We start from the raw sequence: 20,022 nt of genomic DNA, 5'->3' as shown, positions 1-20,022 counted from the left end.
AATATGAGGCAAAAAAGGTGGATGGAACTTCTCAAGGACTATGATCTGTCAATCAATTATCATCCGGGTAAGGCAAATAAGGTGGCGGATGCTTTGAGCCGAAGGAATCCTGGAAAGGCGAGCTTATCTTCACTATCAGTACAATCAAGCCTCCGAGAGACCATCAAACTGAAGCAGAATCATGATGCCTTCATCCTTAAAATTAAAGAACAGATCCAAGAAGGAAAAGTTCCAGAATTTCAAATTGATAAAGATGGTATCCTTTGGATGAAAGGACGATTGTATGTGCCAAATGTCAATGGAATTCGAGAAGAGGTAATGGCCGAGGCGCATAAATCAAGATTTTTGGTGCATCCAGGGAGTACCAAATGTACAGGGTCTTAAAGAATAATTACTGGTGGAACGGGATGAAGAAAGACGTAGCCGTTTTTGTTGCAAAGTGTTTAGTCTGTCAACAAGTCAAAGCGGAACATCAAAGGCCTGGAGGACTGTTATAGCCATTGGAGATACCAGAGTGGAAGTGGGATAACATCTCCATTGATTTCGTAGTGGGACTACCACGATCAAGGCAGCGTCACGATGGGATCTGGGTAATCATTGACAGATTGACCAAGTCTGCCCATTTCTTGCCAGTGCGGATGAATTATAATTTGGATAAATTAGCCACTTTGTATATGGACAACATAGTGAGGCTACATGGAGTTCCGGCAAGTATACTGTCTGATAGAGACCCAAGATTTGTATCAAGATTTTGGAAGAGTTTCCAAAAGGCTATGGGAACCAAGATTACTCTCAACACTGCCTATCATTCTCAGACTGATGGCCAAACCGAAAGGACAATTCAAACCCTTGAGGATATGCTGAGGGCATGTGCGCTGGATTTTTCTGGAAATTGGAGTGAACAGTTACCCCTAATCGAATTCGTCTATAACAACAGCTATAACAGTAGCATCGAGATGGCTCCGTATGAGGCTTTGTATGGGAGGAAGTGTAGGTCGCCTCTATATTGGGACGAGGTCGGAGAGAAAGCTGTTGCCGGACCAGAACTTATTCAGTTAACCGTTGATAAAGTAGTCATAATCAAGGAAAGGCTTGAGGCAGCCCAAGATAGGCAAAAGAGTTGGGCCGATTTGAAGAGAAGACCATTCGAGTTGGAGATTGGAGAAAAAGCTTACGTCAAGGTCTCTCCCATGAAAGGAGTAGTTCGGTTCAGTAAATCAGGAAATTTAAATCCGAGATATGTAGGACCGTTTGAGATAATGGAGAAGGTAGGAATCTTAGCCTACCGATTAGCATTACCACCAGATATGTCCAGAATACATAATGTTTTCCACATCTCACAGCTGAGGAAGTATGTCCCAGACCCGAGTCATGTACTCAGGGTTACACCACTGATGATTGAAGGAAAACTCAACGAAGAACTTAAATACGAAGAAGTCCCTATCCGAATAGTGGACACAAAAGACCAAGTGTTGAGACACCGGAAAATATCTTATGTCAAGGTACAGTGGTCAAATCATACTGAAAAAGAGGCCACCTGGGAACTCGAAGAGAGTATGCGATCACAATACCCTCATCTGTTCGAAAGATCAAGCTAATGCACGTTTCGAGGATGAAACTTTTAATAAGGAGGGAGGGATGTGAGAACCCAAGATTTTACGATCCGAATAATATCAAGTAAGTAATATAAACATGGAATATAACTCAAACTAAGCTCAAAAATGTTTGTTCTAACTAAATAACTTGAATGATTACTTAGATTTTCACTAAACTTAACTCGAGGAAGCAAATTCAAAGCTCGGGGATTAGCTCAACTGGAAGTCAAGCTACAAGTAACCACATCCATCAAAGTATTGTCACGGGAGGAGTAAAACCCCAGCTCAAGGACTCGATCTTTCAGCTCAAAGCAGCTCAACCAAGTTTGTCCTAAAAAGGCCAAAAAGGGAGCTATAAGTTGAGCTAAGGTTTGGACAAATTAAATATGAAAGAAATAATCAATGAAGAAGTTAAGGGTTAAGACAAACTTAATTTGCATGGGAGTTTGGATAATCATCCTAGAACTTGAAGAATGCATGGGAGTTTGGGTAATCATCCTAGAGCTTGAGGAATACATGAATCTTTGAACCAAAATAATGAGCAATCAAGCCTTTCTTGTTGACCAAGATTTCGGCCATGATGGGGCTAGGTGGAAGGGTTTTTCTTGCCTATAAATACTACATGCTACGAGCAAAACTTGCACATTGAATAATCCCAAAATTTATTTTATAAATGAAAGATCGATTTAAATATCGCAAGTGAACGATAGTCAAGTTATAATAAACCTAAGTGAATACGAGTATCGTTCCACAAGGACTGCGTTACACTATTTTTATTTTCAAGTAAAATTTCTTTAGCAACGATAAATTGAGTTGATGATTAAACTAATGTAAAGTAAACAATTAAAATAATTAAAATGCAAAGAAAACGTACTCAAGACCTTAATGATTAATTTGGATTAAATCAAATGAGAAATGAATTTGTTGGGAATTATCAGTTCACCTACCACTCGTGTTTAAATAATTACACTCGACTTTTACTCGTGCGTTCGACGGAATTCCCTAGACTAATTAATATACTCTGTCGAGCTATATTAATACTAATCAAACACATGCAGTACTCAAGTGTCCTCAAATATTTAACAGTTCAAGATTGCATTACATTCTATGGAATCCACTAGCTTTCATTCGGGTGAACTATCACTATCGACACGTACCCAATTCCGTATATCTACTCAAATTGTGAATTCGTGGTTTATACTATTTGATCGTATTGTTAATTATTCTATCGAAATCATTAACAACATGAAATAATCAAAGGAAGTTAGCTAGGCTTCGATTGAAACAAGAAATAACAATAGCATAAACAAATCACTAATAAAAACGTCGAGAAATAATGTTAAACACCGAGTATGGGGTAGGATCCCCTCAAATCCCAACAAATCTAGAGTTTAGCTACTGAAATTTATGATAAAAACCAACAATCAATGTAAGAAATAAAATACTGAATAATGAAAATACTAAAGATGACGATGGATGACGGCCACGACGCGTGGAAATCTCGAGGTCTTCGAAATCTCCTTTGCTCCTAGCCTCCTCTCCAAGAAAAATGATGAAAAGTCTGATAAAGTGTGTCAAAAACGGCTGATCTCGTGTGTTAGGTCTTGGTGTAGGATAGAGTCCCTCAAAATTTGGAAACAAATCTTTCTCAATCTCGCTTCTCGCTAGGGCGGTATATTTTGACCGCCCTAGCGAGAGGTCCTCGAATAAGCTTCCTCGAGCATGTCCCAGGTTTCGCTGGGGCGGTCACTTTTGACCGCCCTAGCGAGACACTTGCGCAAAATAATCCTCGGCCAGACCACAATGCTCGCTGGGGCGGTCACTTTTGACCGCCCTAGCGAGACCTCTTCGATATTATGCCAAAGTTTCTCCCACTTTTTGGTTCAATTCCTACAAAATAATCACAGAATACACGAGATTAGTCAAATGCTCAATAATGCTAAAAAAATGCAAAATTCAGATAATACAAACTAATATAATGCATGAACGCGACTCAAAACCAACACTAAAAACACGTAAAAACGAGTCATATCACTAGACTTCAAAACTTACACCAAAAGTTCCCCTCAAAACACTAAAATTTCGGCCCACTCCCCTTCATCAAACCTCTCCAAAATTTCGGCCAAGCTAAGCAAGAAAGAGGAAGGAATTTTCGTGCAATCAAGTGCTGAAACTTTGCATCAAAGTGCTGCCGGATCGAAGACAGCATTTGTCAAGGTTACGTCGAAGTGCTGCCCGATTTTCGACAAGAAACTTCCTACAAAAAAAATTGGTAAGTGGGCTTTTGTTTTATGTAGCTTCTTTCTATTTTTAAACTTTGATATAGATAACATGACATGCATGTTGGTACATCTTTTTCGAAAATATTGGTTTGCTCCGTTTAAAAATTCAATCGATTATGTTTTCTTGCTATGCTTCGAATTCTTTTAATTCCGCTGTACATGTCTAAAATTCTGAACTCTGAGAAATCTGATAAGTTCTGTCTGTTACCTCTGAACTCTTTGTTACACTGTTACGAGTCAATTTGAAATGGGACGAGAATTGTGATTCTGTTTGGCCCCCAATGGTGGGTGTACAACCATTTCTGTTTGGCCCCCAATGGCGGGTATAAAACCATTCTGTCTGGCCCCCACCGGTGGGTATAAAACCGAGTTCTGGCCTCACCCCTTAGAGGAGTAACATATTGGGGACAATTTGACCATGGAAATGAGATGAGTAACAGTGTTCTGTTGGTTATAATCTGATCTGTTTCTGATCCGTTCTGAAAAATATTATTTGTTCTGAATTATCTGTCTCATATTTGTTCATTTCGATATGATAAGTTAAAGGTATTAAGATTTGAAAGATTGTTAAAGAACTGTTTTAAAGAATTAAGTTCTATATGTATTTTTGAAATCGATCGCCCACTTGCTGAGTGTTTTCCCAAAAACACTCACCCCCTTACAATTTCAGATAAAAATGAAGAACAAATAAATGAGGAGGAGCAGGAAGCTTTCTGGGGTTGGTGATCGATGATCAAGAGCAAGAATCAAGTTATCCCTTTTGTTTAAGTTTTCCGCATTTCGCAACTCTGATGTATTTTATTTCATTGTCATTGTAAGACAATACTTTATTATGAAAAAGACTGATTTGATTTGATACGAGGCTTTATTGTTTGCAATATAATTGCTAAACAATGCCGGATGTCACCGACGCTTCGGACTTGGGGCGTGACACCTTACCACTGCGAAGGGTAATAATAGATTTTACCGGATACATTGGTTGAATTTCAGAGATTCCAGTTTGTGAATGATGATCCTTGGGATTAGGCTGTGGTTGTGATGGAAATTTACCTTTTTCATGAACATTAAGTGCAGATGCAAATTTAGCAAGAGTATCTTTCAAATTTGTCATGGTTTGAGCAATTTGAGTATTGATAGACTCTTGCTTTACAATGAAAGAATTCAATATATCTTCCAAGTTCCTTTTAGGTGGAGGAATATAAGGTGCATAATTTTGAAAATTTTGTTGATTTTGAAAATATGGTTGTGGAAATTGTGCAGCATTATCATTCCTCCAACTAAAATTTGGATGATTTCGCCAACCTGGATTATAATTTTGAGAAAATGGTTCAAAATTTGGCATTTTGAAATTGTTCAAAACATTGACTTGTTCATGGAGACATTCTTTAAAAGAGGGCAAAGTTGGACAATCTTTTGTAGAATGATCACTTGTATCACAGATGTGACACGCAATTTTTTGAACATATTTTAATTGACCATTCTTTTTCAATTCAAGTGCATCAACTTTTCTTGCCAAAGAGGTAAATCTAGCTTGGAGATCATGTTCATCTTTGAGGGTGTACATACCACCACCAGATGTGGGAGATTGAATCTTGTTTGATGGTTCGATTGTACCTATAGTGTCCAATTTTGAGCATTTTCAGCTAATGAATCGAGATACTCAATTGCATCGTTTGGATCTTTATCTTCAAATGTTCCATTTCACATAAATTCAACCATTTGCCTATCTTTAGGTGTTAAGCCTTCATAAAATTGAGAAACAACTATCCAAATTTCAAAACCATGATGTGGACAAAGATTAAGCAATTCTTTGTATCTATCCCAACACCGATAAAAAGTTTCTCCTTGTTTTTGAGTGAAAGTGATTATTTGCCTTTTGAAAGAATTTGTTCTATGAGATGGAAAAAACTTTTTCAAAAATTGCTGTTGCAATTCATCCGAAGTTCGAATGGATCCCGATCTAAGATTTTGTAGCCAAGTTTTAGCTTTATCTTTTAAAGAAAAAGGAAAAAGCTTAAGTCGAACGGTGTTAATGCTACAATTTAGATCATTATATGTGTTGCACACTTCTTCAAACTCTCGTAAATGCATGTATGGATTTTCAGAATCTAAGCCATGAAAGTTGGGTAAAAGTTGGATAATAACAGGCTTAAAATTGAAATGAGATGCATCAGGGAAAAAACTAGACTTGAAGGTGCACTAGTACGTGTAGGATTCATGTGATCTCTAAGTGTTCTTCGTCTATCATAATCATGTTGAGATTGAATTTCATCTTCATTTTCTTGGATGGGTTCTTCCGCCATGTTTTGTAAAAATAAAGGGTTATTTCGAATGAGTCGACCACTAAGTGTACGTGACCAAATGCTCATGCAAATGCAAAAGAAAAAGTATAAAAACACACAAAAGCAATAAAAATTCAAATAAAGAAAAATAAACTATAAAAAAATTAAATATACTTGAAATTGAATTATACTTCCCCGGCAACGGCATCAAAAACTTGTTGCGACTTTGATTGTTGCACTCCCAAGAGCAGGTCCGTCCACAAGTAGTATAATCCGGTGAGTCCGAATATCGTATCCACAAGGAAGCTATGTTAATTACAAGTCCACTACAATGTCTTTTGTTTTTGTTTTAGTTTAATTGTTTGAGTCTTTAATTGGTAATTTTTAATTGTTGAAATTTTAATTTAAGTAGTTGAGATTAAAGGATCTATTCTTGCTAATTTAATAAAGTTAACATTAATGAACATTATTGAAATCCACTTAATAAAATGGTTCTAATATATATTAAATAATCATATTTATATTATGTTATATATTATTATCTTATAAGTATATATACCAAAACTTATAAATGTTGTCAAGTATTTATTGTGCTATATATGTAACGACCCATTACAGGCCCAGTGGACCGCTCATACGGCCCACTGCCCCGATCGACCCAAGGCTATCCCGATCTTGGGCTCCCTCAAAGGGGCCTTTTCCCTCACGGGCTTTCCATAGGCGTCATACGGGTTACTCATAGGATCTCCCCCTCCCTACCAAGGGGTTTCTTTCACCTCCCCTTTGAGGGAGCCCAAGATCGGGATAGCCTTGGGTCGATCGGGGCAGTGGGCCGTATGGGCGGTCCATTGGGCCTGTAATAGGTCGTTACAATAAAAGGCGCCTTTTATTGTAATGACCCGACACCACTCACCCGCGATCATTACTCAAATGACTTCTCCAGCCCAGGCACTGGAGCTTTTACCTTCCCAGGATTAGAACCCAAGACCTCCTGCACATATAGGTCTTGGCAGCAATCCTGGTACCAGTTGGGATTGCTCAACTGGTACTAGGATTCTTGATATCAATGTACTTATCCTATAGGTCATGGGATCAAGTCTTGGAGAGGCGAAAGAAACCCCTTGGTAAGGAGGGGGAGATCCTATGAGTAACCCGTACGACGCCTATGGAAAGCCCGTGAGAGAAAAGGCCACTTTGAGGGAGCCCAAGATCGGGATAGCCTTGGGTCGATCGGGACAGTGGGCCGTATGGGCGGTCCACTGGGCCTGTAATGGGTCGTTACAATATATATATTTGTAAACACTAAATCAAGGTTCACACTTTAAATGGTTGGTAAAACCAAACTAATATTTAAATGGTATCAAGAAATTAATATTATTATATATTCATATATAATAAATCAAGACATTCACTTTAAATGGTTGGTAATACCAAACTAACATTTAAATGGTTCTAAGAATTTAGTGTAGCATATAGCAACAATAAATCAAAACTCCCACTTAAAAGTAGGGAATAATAATGCTTAAATAAATAAATATAACATAAACAATAAATAATGATTAAATAATATAAAATATAGATTCTTACCTTTTAATAACCTTATTATCATACCAAGAGTTTCACCTTTTCATCTCAACTTTGGGAAGTTAGCTACTCATTATTCAAAGTGTAAAACTTTGAATATAAAATTAATATGCTAATTATATTTAAATGAAGAAATAAAAGAAAAACAGAGAGAGAAATATTATGAACTCAAATGTTTGTTCATAAAATGAGGGATATTTCAATACATTACAATGCACCTCTATTTATAGCCAAATTTGGGGATACAACCACAAATAAAATATTATTTTTTACACAAAAGTCTTCATTGGTGTTCCAAGAAATTATATTTTAATACACATCACTTTTGAAAATCTTCCCATCCGAATTTTCTTCTCCACATAAAACACGTGTAGATAATTGAGTTGTTTGAATTGTGTTATTTTTTTTTAACCATTTGACCAAGTAATTTGAGAGATATGGTCAAAATGCTAGAGTATGATAAAACTGCCACTTCTTTGGTAACTTTATTTGTTTCTTAATTTGATCCCACTTGTGAGAAGATTTTTATCTCATGCTTTGCACCAATATTGTAGATATTAACATCAACTTTCTACAGGTCCAAGAATCATCTTAATCTCATTTGCAACGCCAAGGTTATTCTTGTTTTATCGAACCTGTAAAAATAGTAAAAACTTATAATTACACAACAACTTATATTTTATACAATTTATTATAAAACATATAATATTTAAACATTTAATAAAACAAAAACTATAAATTTATATTATAAAACATTTAATTAATATCCAATTTTTTTTATCTTTATCAGTTATGCATCTTCATATGAATATGTTTATAATGATATGAAAATGTTTACGAAAATGTTTATGAAAATGTTTATGAAAAGTTTATAGAAAAGTTTTTGTTTAAAGTCGATACATCATTATGAAAAGTATTTTTGTTTAAAGTTTATGCATCATGAAAATGTTTACGAAAATGTTCATGTTTAATGTTATGCATCTTCACGAAAATTATGTTTTAAGTAAAAGTATTTTCACTGTTGTATGTGATCTGTATATGTACTACTTGTCATCAAGATTATGGTGTGTTGAATTTTTAGACTCACTAGGTGTGATTGATGCAGGTGATTATGATAATAATGTTAATGGAGGTCTTGAGGGTTGACTTTTTTGGACTGATGGTGCACATAACCCGAGGACTGACGCTAGTTTTCCGCACTAGTTTATGATTTATGATTTTAAGATTATGTTAAATATATTTTTACGACTTTTTATTTATGTTATGAGCGGTTTTTGAGAGGTTATATTATGAGCTATATTTTTCAAATAATGTTTTGAGGTTTGGTAAAACGTTTGACGATTTTACAATTTGAACTATTTTCCTTTGGATTTTTCAATGTTAGTTGGTTGTTTTAATTTCAAAATGGTGTCAAGTTAATTTTAAAGTATCTATATATGTATATTCTGAATTATGGAGATTGAGTTGAAAAAAAAAATTTCTAGCACGTTTTAAGAAAACGAATAGCAGACGTTTCAGTTTGTATCAGAGCAATGGTTCTGCAAAGGGTTGTGCCACCATCAGCACTGGGAAGATCAGTCGTCAAACCTCAATTTGTAAGTTTTACATGCTTTATGTGATTTAATATAATGATACCTGCATGATTACATGAATAATATGTTTATGTCACATGTTTAATAGTATTATGAGGATATATGTTTTATATGCTTTAGAATTTTTATATGTGATACGATATGAAATTAGAAATTATATGATTTCAACGCATGTTGGCTTTGTGGTGGAATTGGACTATGTTGATTTTTTGGCTTTAGTATTAACGTTCTAATTTTTGGGCCATAAGTTAATCATGAATATTATGAATGTTTTTGGGACTCCTAGATTTTTTCTAAGAAAATACTGAGGACTCGTGGGTACTAACTGAATTAATTTTGGGAATTTCACATAAGGAATAATTATTTGAGAATTGCAATGACTTTAGAAGTAAGAAAATGTATAAATTGGGATTTTAGGTTTTGATGAAAATGTAAGATTGGTCATGAGAATTGATTTTTGGGTGATTAAGTTTAAAATGTGAGAAATTTTGTTATGGGAAACCTGTATAAGGAAATTAAGAATGCCAAAAACTTATGGGTTAATTGTAAAGATTTGAAATTAAGGACCAAATGGGATAATTTTTGAGGAAATTAAGAATTTATTTTGCAATTGTTAAGGAATTTGGGGAGTAGTTTAACAATAAGTGAAAATTCAATGGGTTAAATGATAAAAACTTTCGATGATTTAGGCTTGAAGGAATAGTTAGAACCTTGGAATATCTTGGTTATAATGTTATAGAAAATGTTAATCAAGAGTTTTTAAGAATAAATCGATATTAGGCTGGAAAATTTAAGCGTTAGCGGAAGCGTTTGAGATTTTAACGTTGAAATATGATAAGTTGATGAACATTTTGGGTATAAAATAAGGAAAGTAATGTACGATAAGTATGTCATCCAAATTTTAATATTGGGAATTGTAAGAAAAATTAAAATTCGAGGTTATAATAATATAATATTAAGTCATCATGGGTCTTTTTAGGTTGTGAATTGCAAACGAGGATTTAGAAAGTAAAATTAATTTGAATCAAGGAGACATAAGAATATTCTAGAACTTAAGTTTTATCAGAGTAGCGCAGTGGAAGCGTGGATTTTTGGGATACTAGAACTAAGTCAAAGCTTTTGGTTATTAAGGATAAGCGAATTTCGAACACGAAATTCGATTGAAGGGGGGAAGATTGTAACGTCCCGAAAATTTGAAAGTCCACGCGAACCACATGCATACAAGTTATTAAATTCCTTGTGTATTTCAATTAATTGTTTTAACTGCATTAATTAATTATGTTGTGCATGTTGACATGTTTAAAATGTACTTTTCTTCATGGTTGCATTAAAATGTATTTTTAAAGGATTATTCGAGTTGCGATCGAGAAACAGAGACCGATGGCTGAAAAAGGGAAAATGTTTTTATTAAATAATTGTTTTTAATTATTTAAAATATGATTGATGCTTCTTATTATTTTTGAAAATAAGGGGTTTTGAGGTGATTTTATAAGCCGAAACTAAATTTTATCTGTGTTGGATCCGAAATTTGAGGAAATCAGCGATGGCCACATTCATAGTGGTCAGTGAACCCTCCTCATATAATTTCATATCGGGGTGGTCGGCCAAGAATGATTTTAAAGCTGTCGCCTCCAGTTACCGTAAAAAAATCAAGTTTCTTGTAAAGGGTAAAATAGAGGAAGTCAGGAGTGGATCAAACTTCTTCAAGAAAATGTTATGCTGAAACTGTTAGAGTGGAGAAAAAGAGGGCAAGAAAGGGTGAGTAGGGAGACAAGGAAGGAGGTGGAGGAGAAGTGCATTCCGTAGAAGAAGTACAGACTGCAGTAAAAAAAGAGCAAGAAGAACTTACCTTAATACCTGGGAAACCCGAGAAAAGTAGCAAAATTGCCCTGGATCTAGAGTCATCCAACCGTTCTCAATTAATAATTTGTTTGTAGCAGAATGTGGATATATTCTCCTCATCCCCTGCAGAGTTAACATGGATATTAACCCGGGTAGTGGAGCATAAATTAAACACATGTCCAAATTCCCGGCCAGTAAAACAGAAGAAGAGAAACTTTAGACCAGAGAAGGACAGGGTAATAGCAGAACAAGTGGAAGAGTTGCTGAGAGCTAGCCAAGTCAGGGAAGTCCAATTCCCAACTTGGTTGCCAAACGTGGTTCTAGTCCAGAAAACTGGATGTGTGTTAATTTCCGGGACCTGAACTGTTTGAACATTTAATGTTCGCAATTTTGATTTTGATGTTAACAAAACTTGTTATTTTGTTACTAATGATTTACCTAAGTGCGCATGAAGCTAAAACTGATCAGGCCTCGAACTGATCAGTTACTAAGGCCTAAACTGAAGCTATCAAAGACGTAAACTTAAAAGCCATCTAATTGCATCAAACTGAATTAGTTCAACTGATATATCGTAAACTAGTTAAAATGATTGTCCAGCTGATAGGTGGTTCAGCAGAAGACCTTTAGAATCTCGGCCAGCTAATGAAGAGCCCAGCTGACCAATTCAACTAAAAGAGTGAAATCAGTTCAACTGACAAGTCAACTGATTTAACCAGATCAACTGAAGACCAGATCAATTGACCAGCCAGAGCATCAGTTTGGAATCAATCAATTTGCAAAACACGACAAGCTTATCAAAGGTGGAATCCAGCTGTGCACATTAAGGAAAAGCAATTGTACTATCAATAGTAAAATAATGGACGTTGCAACAAAGCTTAAAGACAAAATGTTCTAGAATGGATGTCAGAAAATTCGAGACACAAATTTTAAGGAACACATTCAAATTGCAACGATCACATGTGATGAGTCTTGATGTACGGTCGCATTGCTACTATAAATACAAATCAAGACCATCAACAACAATAGGTGTGGAAAAAAAATAAAGAAAAGAAAGGGCACGCTTATTGCATATCATCTTACAAAGAAGCAATCAGCCCAATCGAGGGAACACTTCAAGTTATATCAGCTTAGTGTAGAAGCTTATTTCCCTCAGTGTGTGAGAACACCTTTCGGGTTGTTTTCACAGATCAGTTCTCAGACACACGCACACCACCACTAAAATACAATCTTGCACAAAGACGTAAAACTTGTGTATGTAGTCTTTGACACACAGACGTTAAATAAGTGTTAGCTGGAAGGTGATGCCTTCAGTCTAGACTAGGGAGTTCAGTTAGGCAGTGAGTAAATCCTACTCTGGGTGGGTTTGTACAAGGTGTTGTATAAATGAAAGTCTTCTAGTGGATCCTACCGAGGTGGTATAAGGGGTGACGTAGGAGCAGTTGAAGTCTCCAAACATCCATAAACATATCTTGTGTATTAACTGATTTGACTATGTTTTAAACTGATTTGACAGTTCAGCTGATATCAGTTCAGTTAAGTCCATATCTGAACTGATGGAAGCCAGAACTGATTATTCGTATTTCATTCGATCAGTTTACACAAGTCGTTAGATTTTAAAATATATCAGTTTTTCATAACGAATGATTATTTCAAGTGTTTTCCTCTTGATTTGAAACAAAACTCGATCTAATTCATCGGTGTATATAATCTTAGAATACGAGCTATTACAGATTATTGTGAATATTGTGTTTGAAGAACCGTCAAAGGTGCCCGAACCAATCCATCAATTGGTATCAGAGCTAGATGTTCTAAGAAGGACATTTGAAATCTGACTAAAATTATTTTATTTTAAAATAGTTTTAAAAGCTATTTAAAGGTACTTTATATTATTTTCAAAACTATTTGAAAATGTTTATCTAACGCTCATTGCAAAGAGTAGAAAAGATTGGTTCTGCAACTGACATTGTAGCAACTTCACTCGACTCAGAGCTTTGGGGCTTTAATCAGCCTGCAGGGGTATGAGTCCTACCTATTGGCTATTCAACAAAACTGATCGGAAGACAAGGTTTCAACTGCCAGCCTACCAGTTGAAGCTAATCAATAGATGAAGCCAAGCTATGTTAAGATGTTGTATGATTAAAGTGGAGCTTAATTATCCGCATTATACAGCCGCTTAATTGCCATATCAGATCAAGTCGATGATCAACGCGGTTCAACATCAGCTGAGTCGAGTTTGTGTCAGCCCGACCAGTTTGGCAACACAAAGATCATGTCCAAGGCAGCTAGTTGTTTGTCTAGCAAAGAGATTCAAGATCGTTACAGCTCTTCAGGAGTTCAAGGCAACCAGTTGTTGGTATATTCAGTTCTATCTTGCATAAACTGATTGATATTTGATGTTGTTTAAAATATGCTAGCAATTTTCCCTTATAACTGATGGTGTACTTAAATATATAATAAGGGGAGATATATTTGATTAAATAAACATCATGTTTATCCAATTATATTTCTATGTGATTGAACTGATACCTCCAGACTTCTTGTCTAAACTGCTTGAATGATTAAAGCTACTAAATTTTGGTGTTGATAATTATTTTTAAAGAGTGTTTTAATTCAGTTAGTGGGGAGGAGCTTTCTTTTCCTCGAACTAAAAAATGTTTTTAAAACTCGTTTTTAATTCAATTAGTGAAGGAGTGCTTTGTTTCCCTCGAACTAAAAATTTTATTTTAGTTTTAAATGTTTTTTATTCTCACAAAAGGGGATAATCAGTTTTAAATTTTAAAATTTAAAATCGTTTTAACTGATTTAGTTTTATGATCATCAAAAAGGAGAGATTGTTGGAACATTTCATGTTCGCAATCTTGATTTTGTTGTTAACAAAACTTGCTATTTTGTTACTAATGATTTACCTAAGTGTGTAGGAAGCTGAAACTGATCAGTTACTAAGGCCTAAACTTAAGCTATCAAAGACGTAAACTGAAAAGCCAACTGATTTTACGAAACTGAATCAGTTCAACTGATATATCGTAAACTAGTTCAACTGATTGTCCAGCTGATAGGTGGTTTAGCAGAATACCTTCAGAAGCTTGGCCAGATGATCAAGAGCCCAACTGACTAGTTCAACTAAAAGAGTGAAATAAGTTCAACTGAGGAGTCAATTGATTTCACTAGATCAACTGAAAACCAGTTCAACTGACCAGTCAGGGCATCAGATTGGAATCAATCAGTTTGCAGAACACGACAAGCTTATCAAAGGTGGAATCCAGCTGCACACATTAAGGAAAGCAATTTTACTATTAACAGTATAATAATGGACGTTGCAGCAAAGCTTAAAGACAAAATGTTCCAGAATGGCTGTCGAAAAAAGTCGAGACACAAGTTTCAAGGAACCCATTCAAACTACAACGATCACATGTGATGAGTCTTGATGTAAGGTCGCATTGCTACTATAAATACAGATCAAGACCATCAACAACAATAGGTGTGGAAAAACAAGAAAGAAAAGAAAGGGCACACTTATTGCATATCAGCTTACAAAGAAGCAATCAGCCCAGTCGAGGGAACACTTCAAGTTATATCAATTTAGTGTAGAAGCTTATTTCACTTAGTGTGTGAAAACATCTTTCGGGTTGTTTTCAGAGATCAGTTCTCAGACACATACACACCACCACTCAAATACAATCTTGCACAAAGATGTAAAACTTGTGTATGTAGTGTAACGTACCGTACCTTTAAACAAATTGAAATTTGTGGAAAAATAAAAATTTTCTTAAATAAATAATAATATTTCAAATTGTGATATAAATAAACTTCTCGTCTAAAAATATTCGAAATAAAACAATTACCAACAAAGTTTACAAAAAGGTAAACATTTAACCATCGTAACCAATCTCATAGAAGATCAAAGTATTTGAATTAACATGCATAATTCTAAAAAGATAGGCGGTCCTCGGGTTTTGCCTCCTGCACAGACCGAGCCGGCTCATTAGTCCCCACGCCCCGTCTTTTCATACTCGTCCTCACCTGCATCGATCAAGTCTAGTGAGTCTAAAGACTCGACACATATAAACTGGGAATAACAAGTAATACGTAATAAAACCACATGTATCTTTAAAGTAGAACGTACATACTTAAACTTTAACGTAATAACATAAACATAGACGTGTCATCGTAATGAAACTTTTCATAAACATACTTGCATCATACATACTTGAACATGCATAAACTTCATCATTTTGCGTAGAGATATGTTTCAAAGCAAGTGACCCATGTCAGACTAAACCACAGTATTGGGTTGGTAGGGATGTCCACTACCGCATACATGAGAAACCCGATCATGCTTTACCAGGTGGTTTGATCCCTGGTCATGCTTTACCGCTTTTCAATCATGATCTAAACCCGGTCATGCTTTATCGGGGTGGAAAGGTCCTTGGCCACGTTCACCGACTTCCAAACCCATTCATAATTGGTCACAAGACATTTAGCATACCTCAAAAACATAAAATATTTTTCTTTGCGTGTCGAACATATTTACATGGCGTTGAGGGATTCGTTGGATCTCGCTTGGGGCCATTGCTGCATTTACTAACATGATTACATGCACTTAATTTTTTCATAACTTAGACGTAATAGTCGTGCTCACCACCCGAAGTAATAATTCACTTATGACGTTATAACTCCCTCGGGACATAACTTCATTTAATCCTCGTACTGAACCATGACATCGAACCCCGGAACAATTCTTTATATGAAGTGTGAACTTTTCCCCAAACATGGATGACATAGACCTAAAATATTGATTTAAAAGTCATGGACAAGCGCCTAGGCGGTGGACAGTGCTGCGCTGCGGCACTGCCTAACGCCTAGGCGCTAGCAATGCCGCAGGTCTGGCGTTGCGGCGCCACAAGGGCAGCGCCGCGGCGCTATACTTGCGTAGATCGAGCGGGCGCTAACCCTGCGCACAACCAACCAAAAGAACATATTTTGATGCAATTTAAAAGTCACGCCCAAACAACCCGAACCGATGCAACGAAACTCAACCTAGGACGCTGTGGCAATGTTCAAAACTCACACAACGCCCAAAAACAACGACGCAGAACAAACAATGCAACACAACCGGTGAACACGATATTTTGACACCAACAAGTTTCCTACGACTTCTAATGCAACCAAGTGCCTATCGACACGAAACGGATCTCCAAAAATCATCCCAACCTCATACTCAATATACCTAAATGCAACAGCGATAACCTAAGGGTTCCCAACGATGCATGCAACAAATAAACTTCATTAACACGTCAAGAACACTTTTTCAGAAAATCGCAATTTGAGCAGTCCCACGAAAACGATCATATCTCACTCATTTCTTGTCCAAAAATTACTAATTTACTGTCAAATCGAAGGTATCCAAAAGTACTATGTTTTATATTATGAAATCTAAATCGACCAAATTTTTGCAATAATCAAAATGACAGCAGACACATTTTTAGATCTAAAAATTTGGATCTAAAACTCATTTCAAACATTTTTGGTCCAACTTTTTCACAACATACGTGGATTTTCACGCATAATAAACATCACAACACATAATATGACGAGATCGATGGAGAAACAATAGAATATACATGCCTTATACGATTTAACTCACGAAACGACGACACCGAAGCGGAGCGATGCGAGGGTTGAACCGGGACAACTCGAGACACGATTTTCTGCTGATAAAAATCGAGGAGTGCTTGCTGAAATTTTGAAGGGAGGGGGCGGCTGCTGAAGGCTCTTAGAACCCTAAGTTTCTTTAAAAAAATGAAATGAAAGCCAAGAAAATTGTGTGTGTTTGTGTCGTGTATGTGTGTGCGTGTGCGTGTGTTTGTTTTAAATTAAGGGAATGAAATTGCTTAGTTAATATTTAACAAGCTAATTAAAATACTAACCCCTTCTAACTATTCTAAAACTCTTAATTTGAAATAAAATTCACAAATGTTAAATTTTAAAAGTTTTAAAATCTTAAAAATCACTTAATAATTACATTATGCTATTAAAATGCTAAAACTAATTAAATCATTTAAAATGTCACTTTCTTGACTTAAAATAAAATACCACATTTTAAAATAGCCCAAAATCGTCGTCGATCTCTTTTCCCCGATCTTGCCTCGAATATTCGCCTGAAACATGAAACTAAAAAAACATTTTAACGTGCATCACATAAACATAAATAATTTAAAATAATGCAAATTCATAAATCATGCGTCGCTAAAAAAATTCATTTTAAACTTAATTAAATAATTTAACAACTAAATAAATGCATTGGTTTTACCTGTACTGATTTTGGGCTTTACATGTAGTCTTTGACACACAGACGTTAAAAAATGTTGGCTGGAAGGTGATGCCTTCAGTATAATCTAAGAGTTCAGTTATGCAGTGGGTAAGTCCTAATCTGAGTGGGTTTGTACAAGATGTTGTATAAATCAAAGTCTTCTAGTGGATCCTACCCGAGGTGGTAGAAGGGGTGACGTAGGAACAATTGAAGTCTCCAAACATCCATAAACATATCTTGTGTATTAACTGTTTAGCTGTGTTTTAAATTGATTTGATCAGTTCAGCTAATATCAGTTCAGTTAACTCCAAAGCTGAACTGATAGAAACCAGAACTGATTCTTCGTATTTCAGTCGATCGATTTACACAAGTTGTTAGATTTTAAAATCTATCGATTTTTCTTAACGAATGATTATTTCGAGTGTTTTCTGCTTGGTTTGAAACCAAACTCGATCTAATTCATCAATGTATACATTCTTAGAACACGAGCTGTTGCAGCTCATTGATAATATTGTGTCTGAAGCACCCTCAAAGGTGCCCGAACCGATCCATCATGAACAAAGCTTTCGTCGAAGACTGTTATCATTTGCCTCGGATTGATCAGTTGGTTGATTCCACATCCGGGTTTGAACTGATGTGTTTCATGGTTGCTTACCAGGGATACACCAGATAACCCTAGCTCAAGAAGATCAAGACAAGGTTAGTTTCATAACCTCTGGTGGAATATTTTGTTATACAGTAATGCCTTTTGGTCTGAAGAATTCAGGGGCCACTTACCAACGATTAATTGATAATATTTTGGAAAATCAAGTGGGGAAGAATATTGAAGTCTATGTGGATGACATTCTGATAAAATCTAAGGAGAATTCAGACTTCATATCAAACTCGGAAGAAAAATTCTCCACCCTTAGAAAGTATGGGGTCAAGTTAAATCCGCTAAAATGAAATTTTGGAGTCATAAGTGGCAAGTTCCTGGGTTTCATAGTAACAGAGAGGGGAATTGAAGTTAATCCCAAGAATGTAAGGGCTATTTTAGATATGGTTTCCTCTAGAACCATCAGGGATATTCAAAAGCTGACAGGTCGGAATGCAGTTCTGTCCCGCTTCATATCAAGGTCGGCACATCGAAGATATACTTTCTTCCAGATACTTCGGAAAGCAAAGAGATTCGGATGGGATGATCAAACAGAGAAAGCCTTTCAAGATCTAAAAACAAATCTAGTTGCGCTACCTATCTTGATTAAGCCAGGACCGGGAGAAAAGTTGCTGATATATTTTTCTACTACTGACTGCGCTGTTAGTTCGGTTCTCATTCACGAAGAGGGCATCGATCAGAAGCAGGTGTATTATGTAAGTCATGCCCTCAGGGGTCTCGAGTTGGGATACACAGAATTGGAGAAAATAGCCTTGGCATTGGTCATCACCGCGAGAAATCTGAGACCCTATCTTCTGTCTCATTCTATCGACGTCCTTACCGACAGCTCACTGGGAAAAATCATGACCAACCCAGACATCTCGAAAAGACTGGTAAGTGGAGGATGGAGCTCGGAGAGTAAGTGAAGGACCGCCATAAAAGCTCAGGCCTTGTCAGATTTTTCTAATTGAAATAGTACAGCCAGGGCAGGAAGAAATCTAGAGAGTATTTGTTGATGGGGCTACTAGTAAAGAAGGAAGTGGTGTATGAGTCGTTTTAGTTTCCCCCACGAGAGAAAAAATAAAGATGGCCGTAAGATTGGATTTCCAGGCTTCAAATAATGACCCTGAATCTGAATCAATAGTAATCGGGATGACAGCCGTCTAGGGAGCTTGAGCCTATCAAATCATCCTATATCAGATTCTCAACTAGTTATTCAGCAGGTCAAAGGCTCTTATGATGCCCGAGAATGAAGATTGAAGGAATATTTAAAAACCATTCAAGAATTGTTAGAAAATTTTACTGATTGGACTGCATTGAAAATCCCGAGAGAAGAAAAATTGAAGCTGATGCAATGGCAAAAATGGCATCATCCTTGATAGGAGAAGGCGACAGGGAAGTCATTCATCATACCAAGCTGGTATCGACCATAGTTACCAGCCCAATAACTTCCCAGGAAAGTTCGTGGAAAACACCATTGCTCGAGTTCATATCAAAAGGCCAATTGCCAGGAGATGTTCAACAAGCCCAGAACATAAAGAGGCATCGTTCTCGATTAAGTATCCTAAACGGGGAGTTGTACAGAAGATCGTTCCACGGCCCTTTGCTCAAATGTTTGTCCGGGGAAGAAACTAAGTATGTGTTGAAAGAAATTCACGAAGGATGTTGTGGAGATCATCTCGGGGCTACAACACTTACCCATAAAGCACTACTTTCTAGATTCTGGTGGCATACTATGAATACAGATGCCCGAGAAGTGGTGAGGTCTTGCGAAGGATTCCAACACCATGGTAATTTCTGCCACATCCCAGCTTCACCATTGCAGCCAGTTAGAGCATCATGCCCTTTTGATCAATGATGCCTAGATATTGTGGGGCCTTTCTTAGTAGCCCAAGCTTAGA

General features: G+C 36.3%; 2 protein-coding genes across 2 annotated transcripts; both read left to right on the top strand.

Annotated features, from left to right (window-relative positions):
- Window positions 1-18,525: 18,525 nt before the first annotated feature.
- Window positions 18,526-19,181, top strand: LOC142523785 (uncharacterized). Its single transcript, XM_075627515.1, has 2 exons — window positions 18,526-19,014; window positions 19,098-19,181. Exons 1-2 carry the CDS (start codon window positions 18,526-18,528, stop codon window positions 19,179-19,181), a joined length of 573 nt encoding a protein of 190 aa, XP_075483630.1.
- A 303-nt stretch (window positions 19,182-19,484) lies between these two features.
- On the top strand, window positions 19,485-19,979 carry LOC142523783 (uncharacterized). The gene has a single exon (XM_075627514.1). The coding sequence runs from the start codon at window positions 19,485-19,487 to the stop codon at window positions 19,977-19,979; it is 495 nt and encodes a 164-aa protein (XP_075483629.1).
- The last annotated feature ends 43 nt before the right edge of the window (window positions 19,980-20,022 follow it).

Source organism: Primulina tabacum, chromosome 14 (genome assembly GCF_025594145.1).
Source record: "Primulina tabacum isolate GXHZ01 chromosome 14, ASM2559414v2, whole genome shotgun sequence".
Lineage (NCBI taxonomy): Eukaryota > Viridiplantae > Streptophyta > Magnoliopsida > Lamiales > Gesneriaceae > Primulina > Primulina tabacum.
This window is presented reverse-complemented; position numbering and strand designations above follow the sequence as displayed.

Bases quoted from the DNA above. Each gene is read 5' to 3' on its own strand.
- LOC142523785 (XM_075627515.1), top strand. From the start codon at position 18,526: ATGGTTTCCTCTAGAACCATCAGGGATATTCAAAAGCTGACAGGTCGG. The intron at 19,015-19,097 runs GTAAGTGGAGGA...TAATTGAAATAG, and splicing joins CAGACATCTCGAAAAGACTG to TACAGCCAGGGCAGGAAGAA.
- LOC142523783 (XM_075627514.1), top strand. From the start codon at position 19,485: ATGGCATCATCCTTGATAGGAGAAGGCGACAGGGAAGTCATTCATCAT.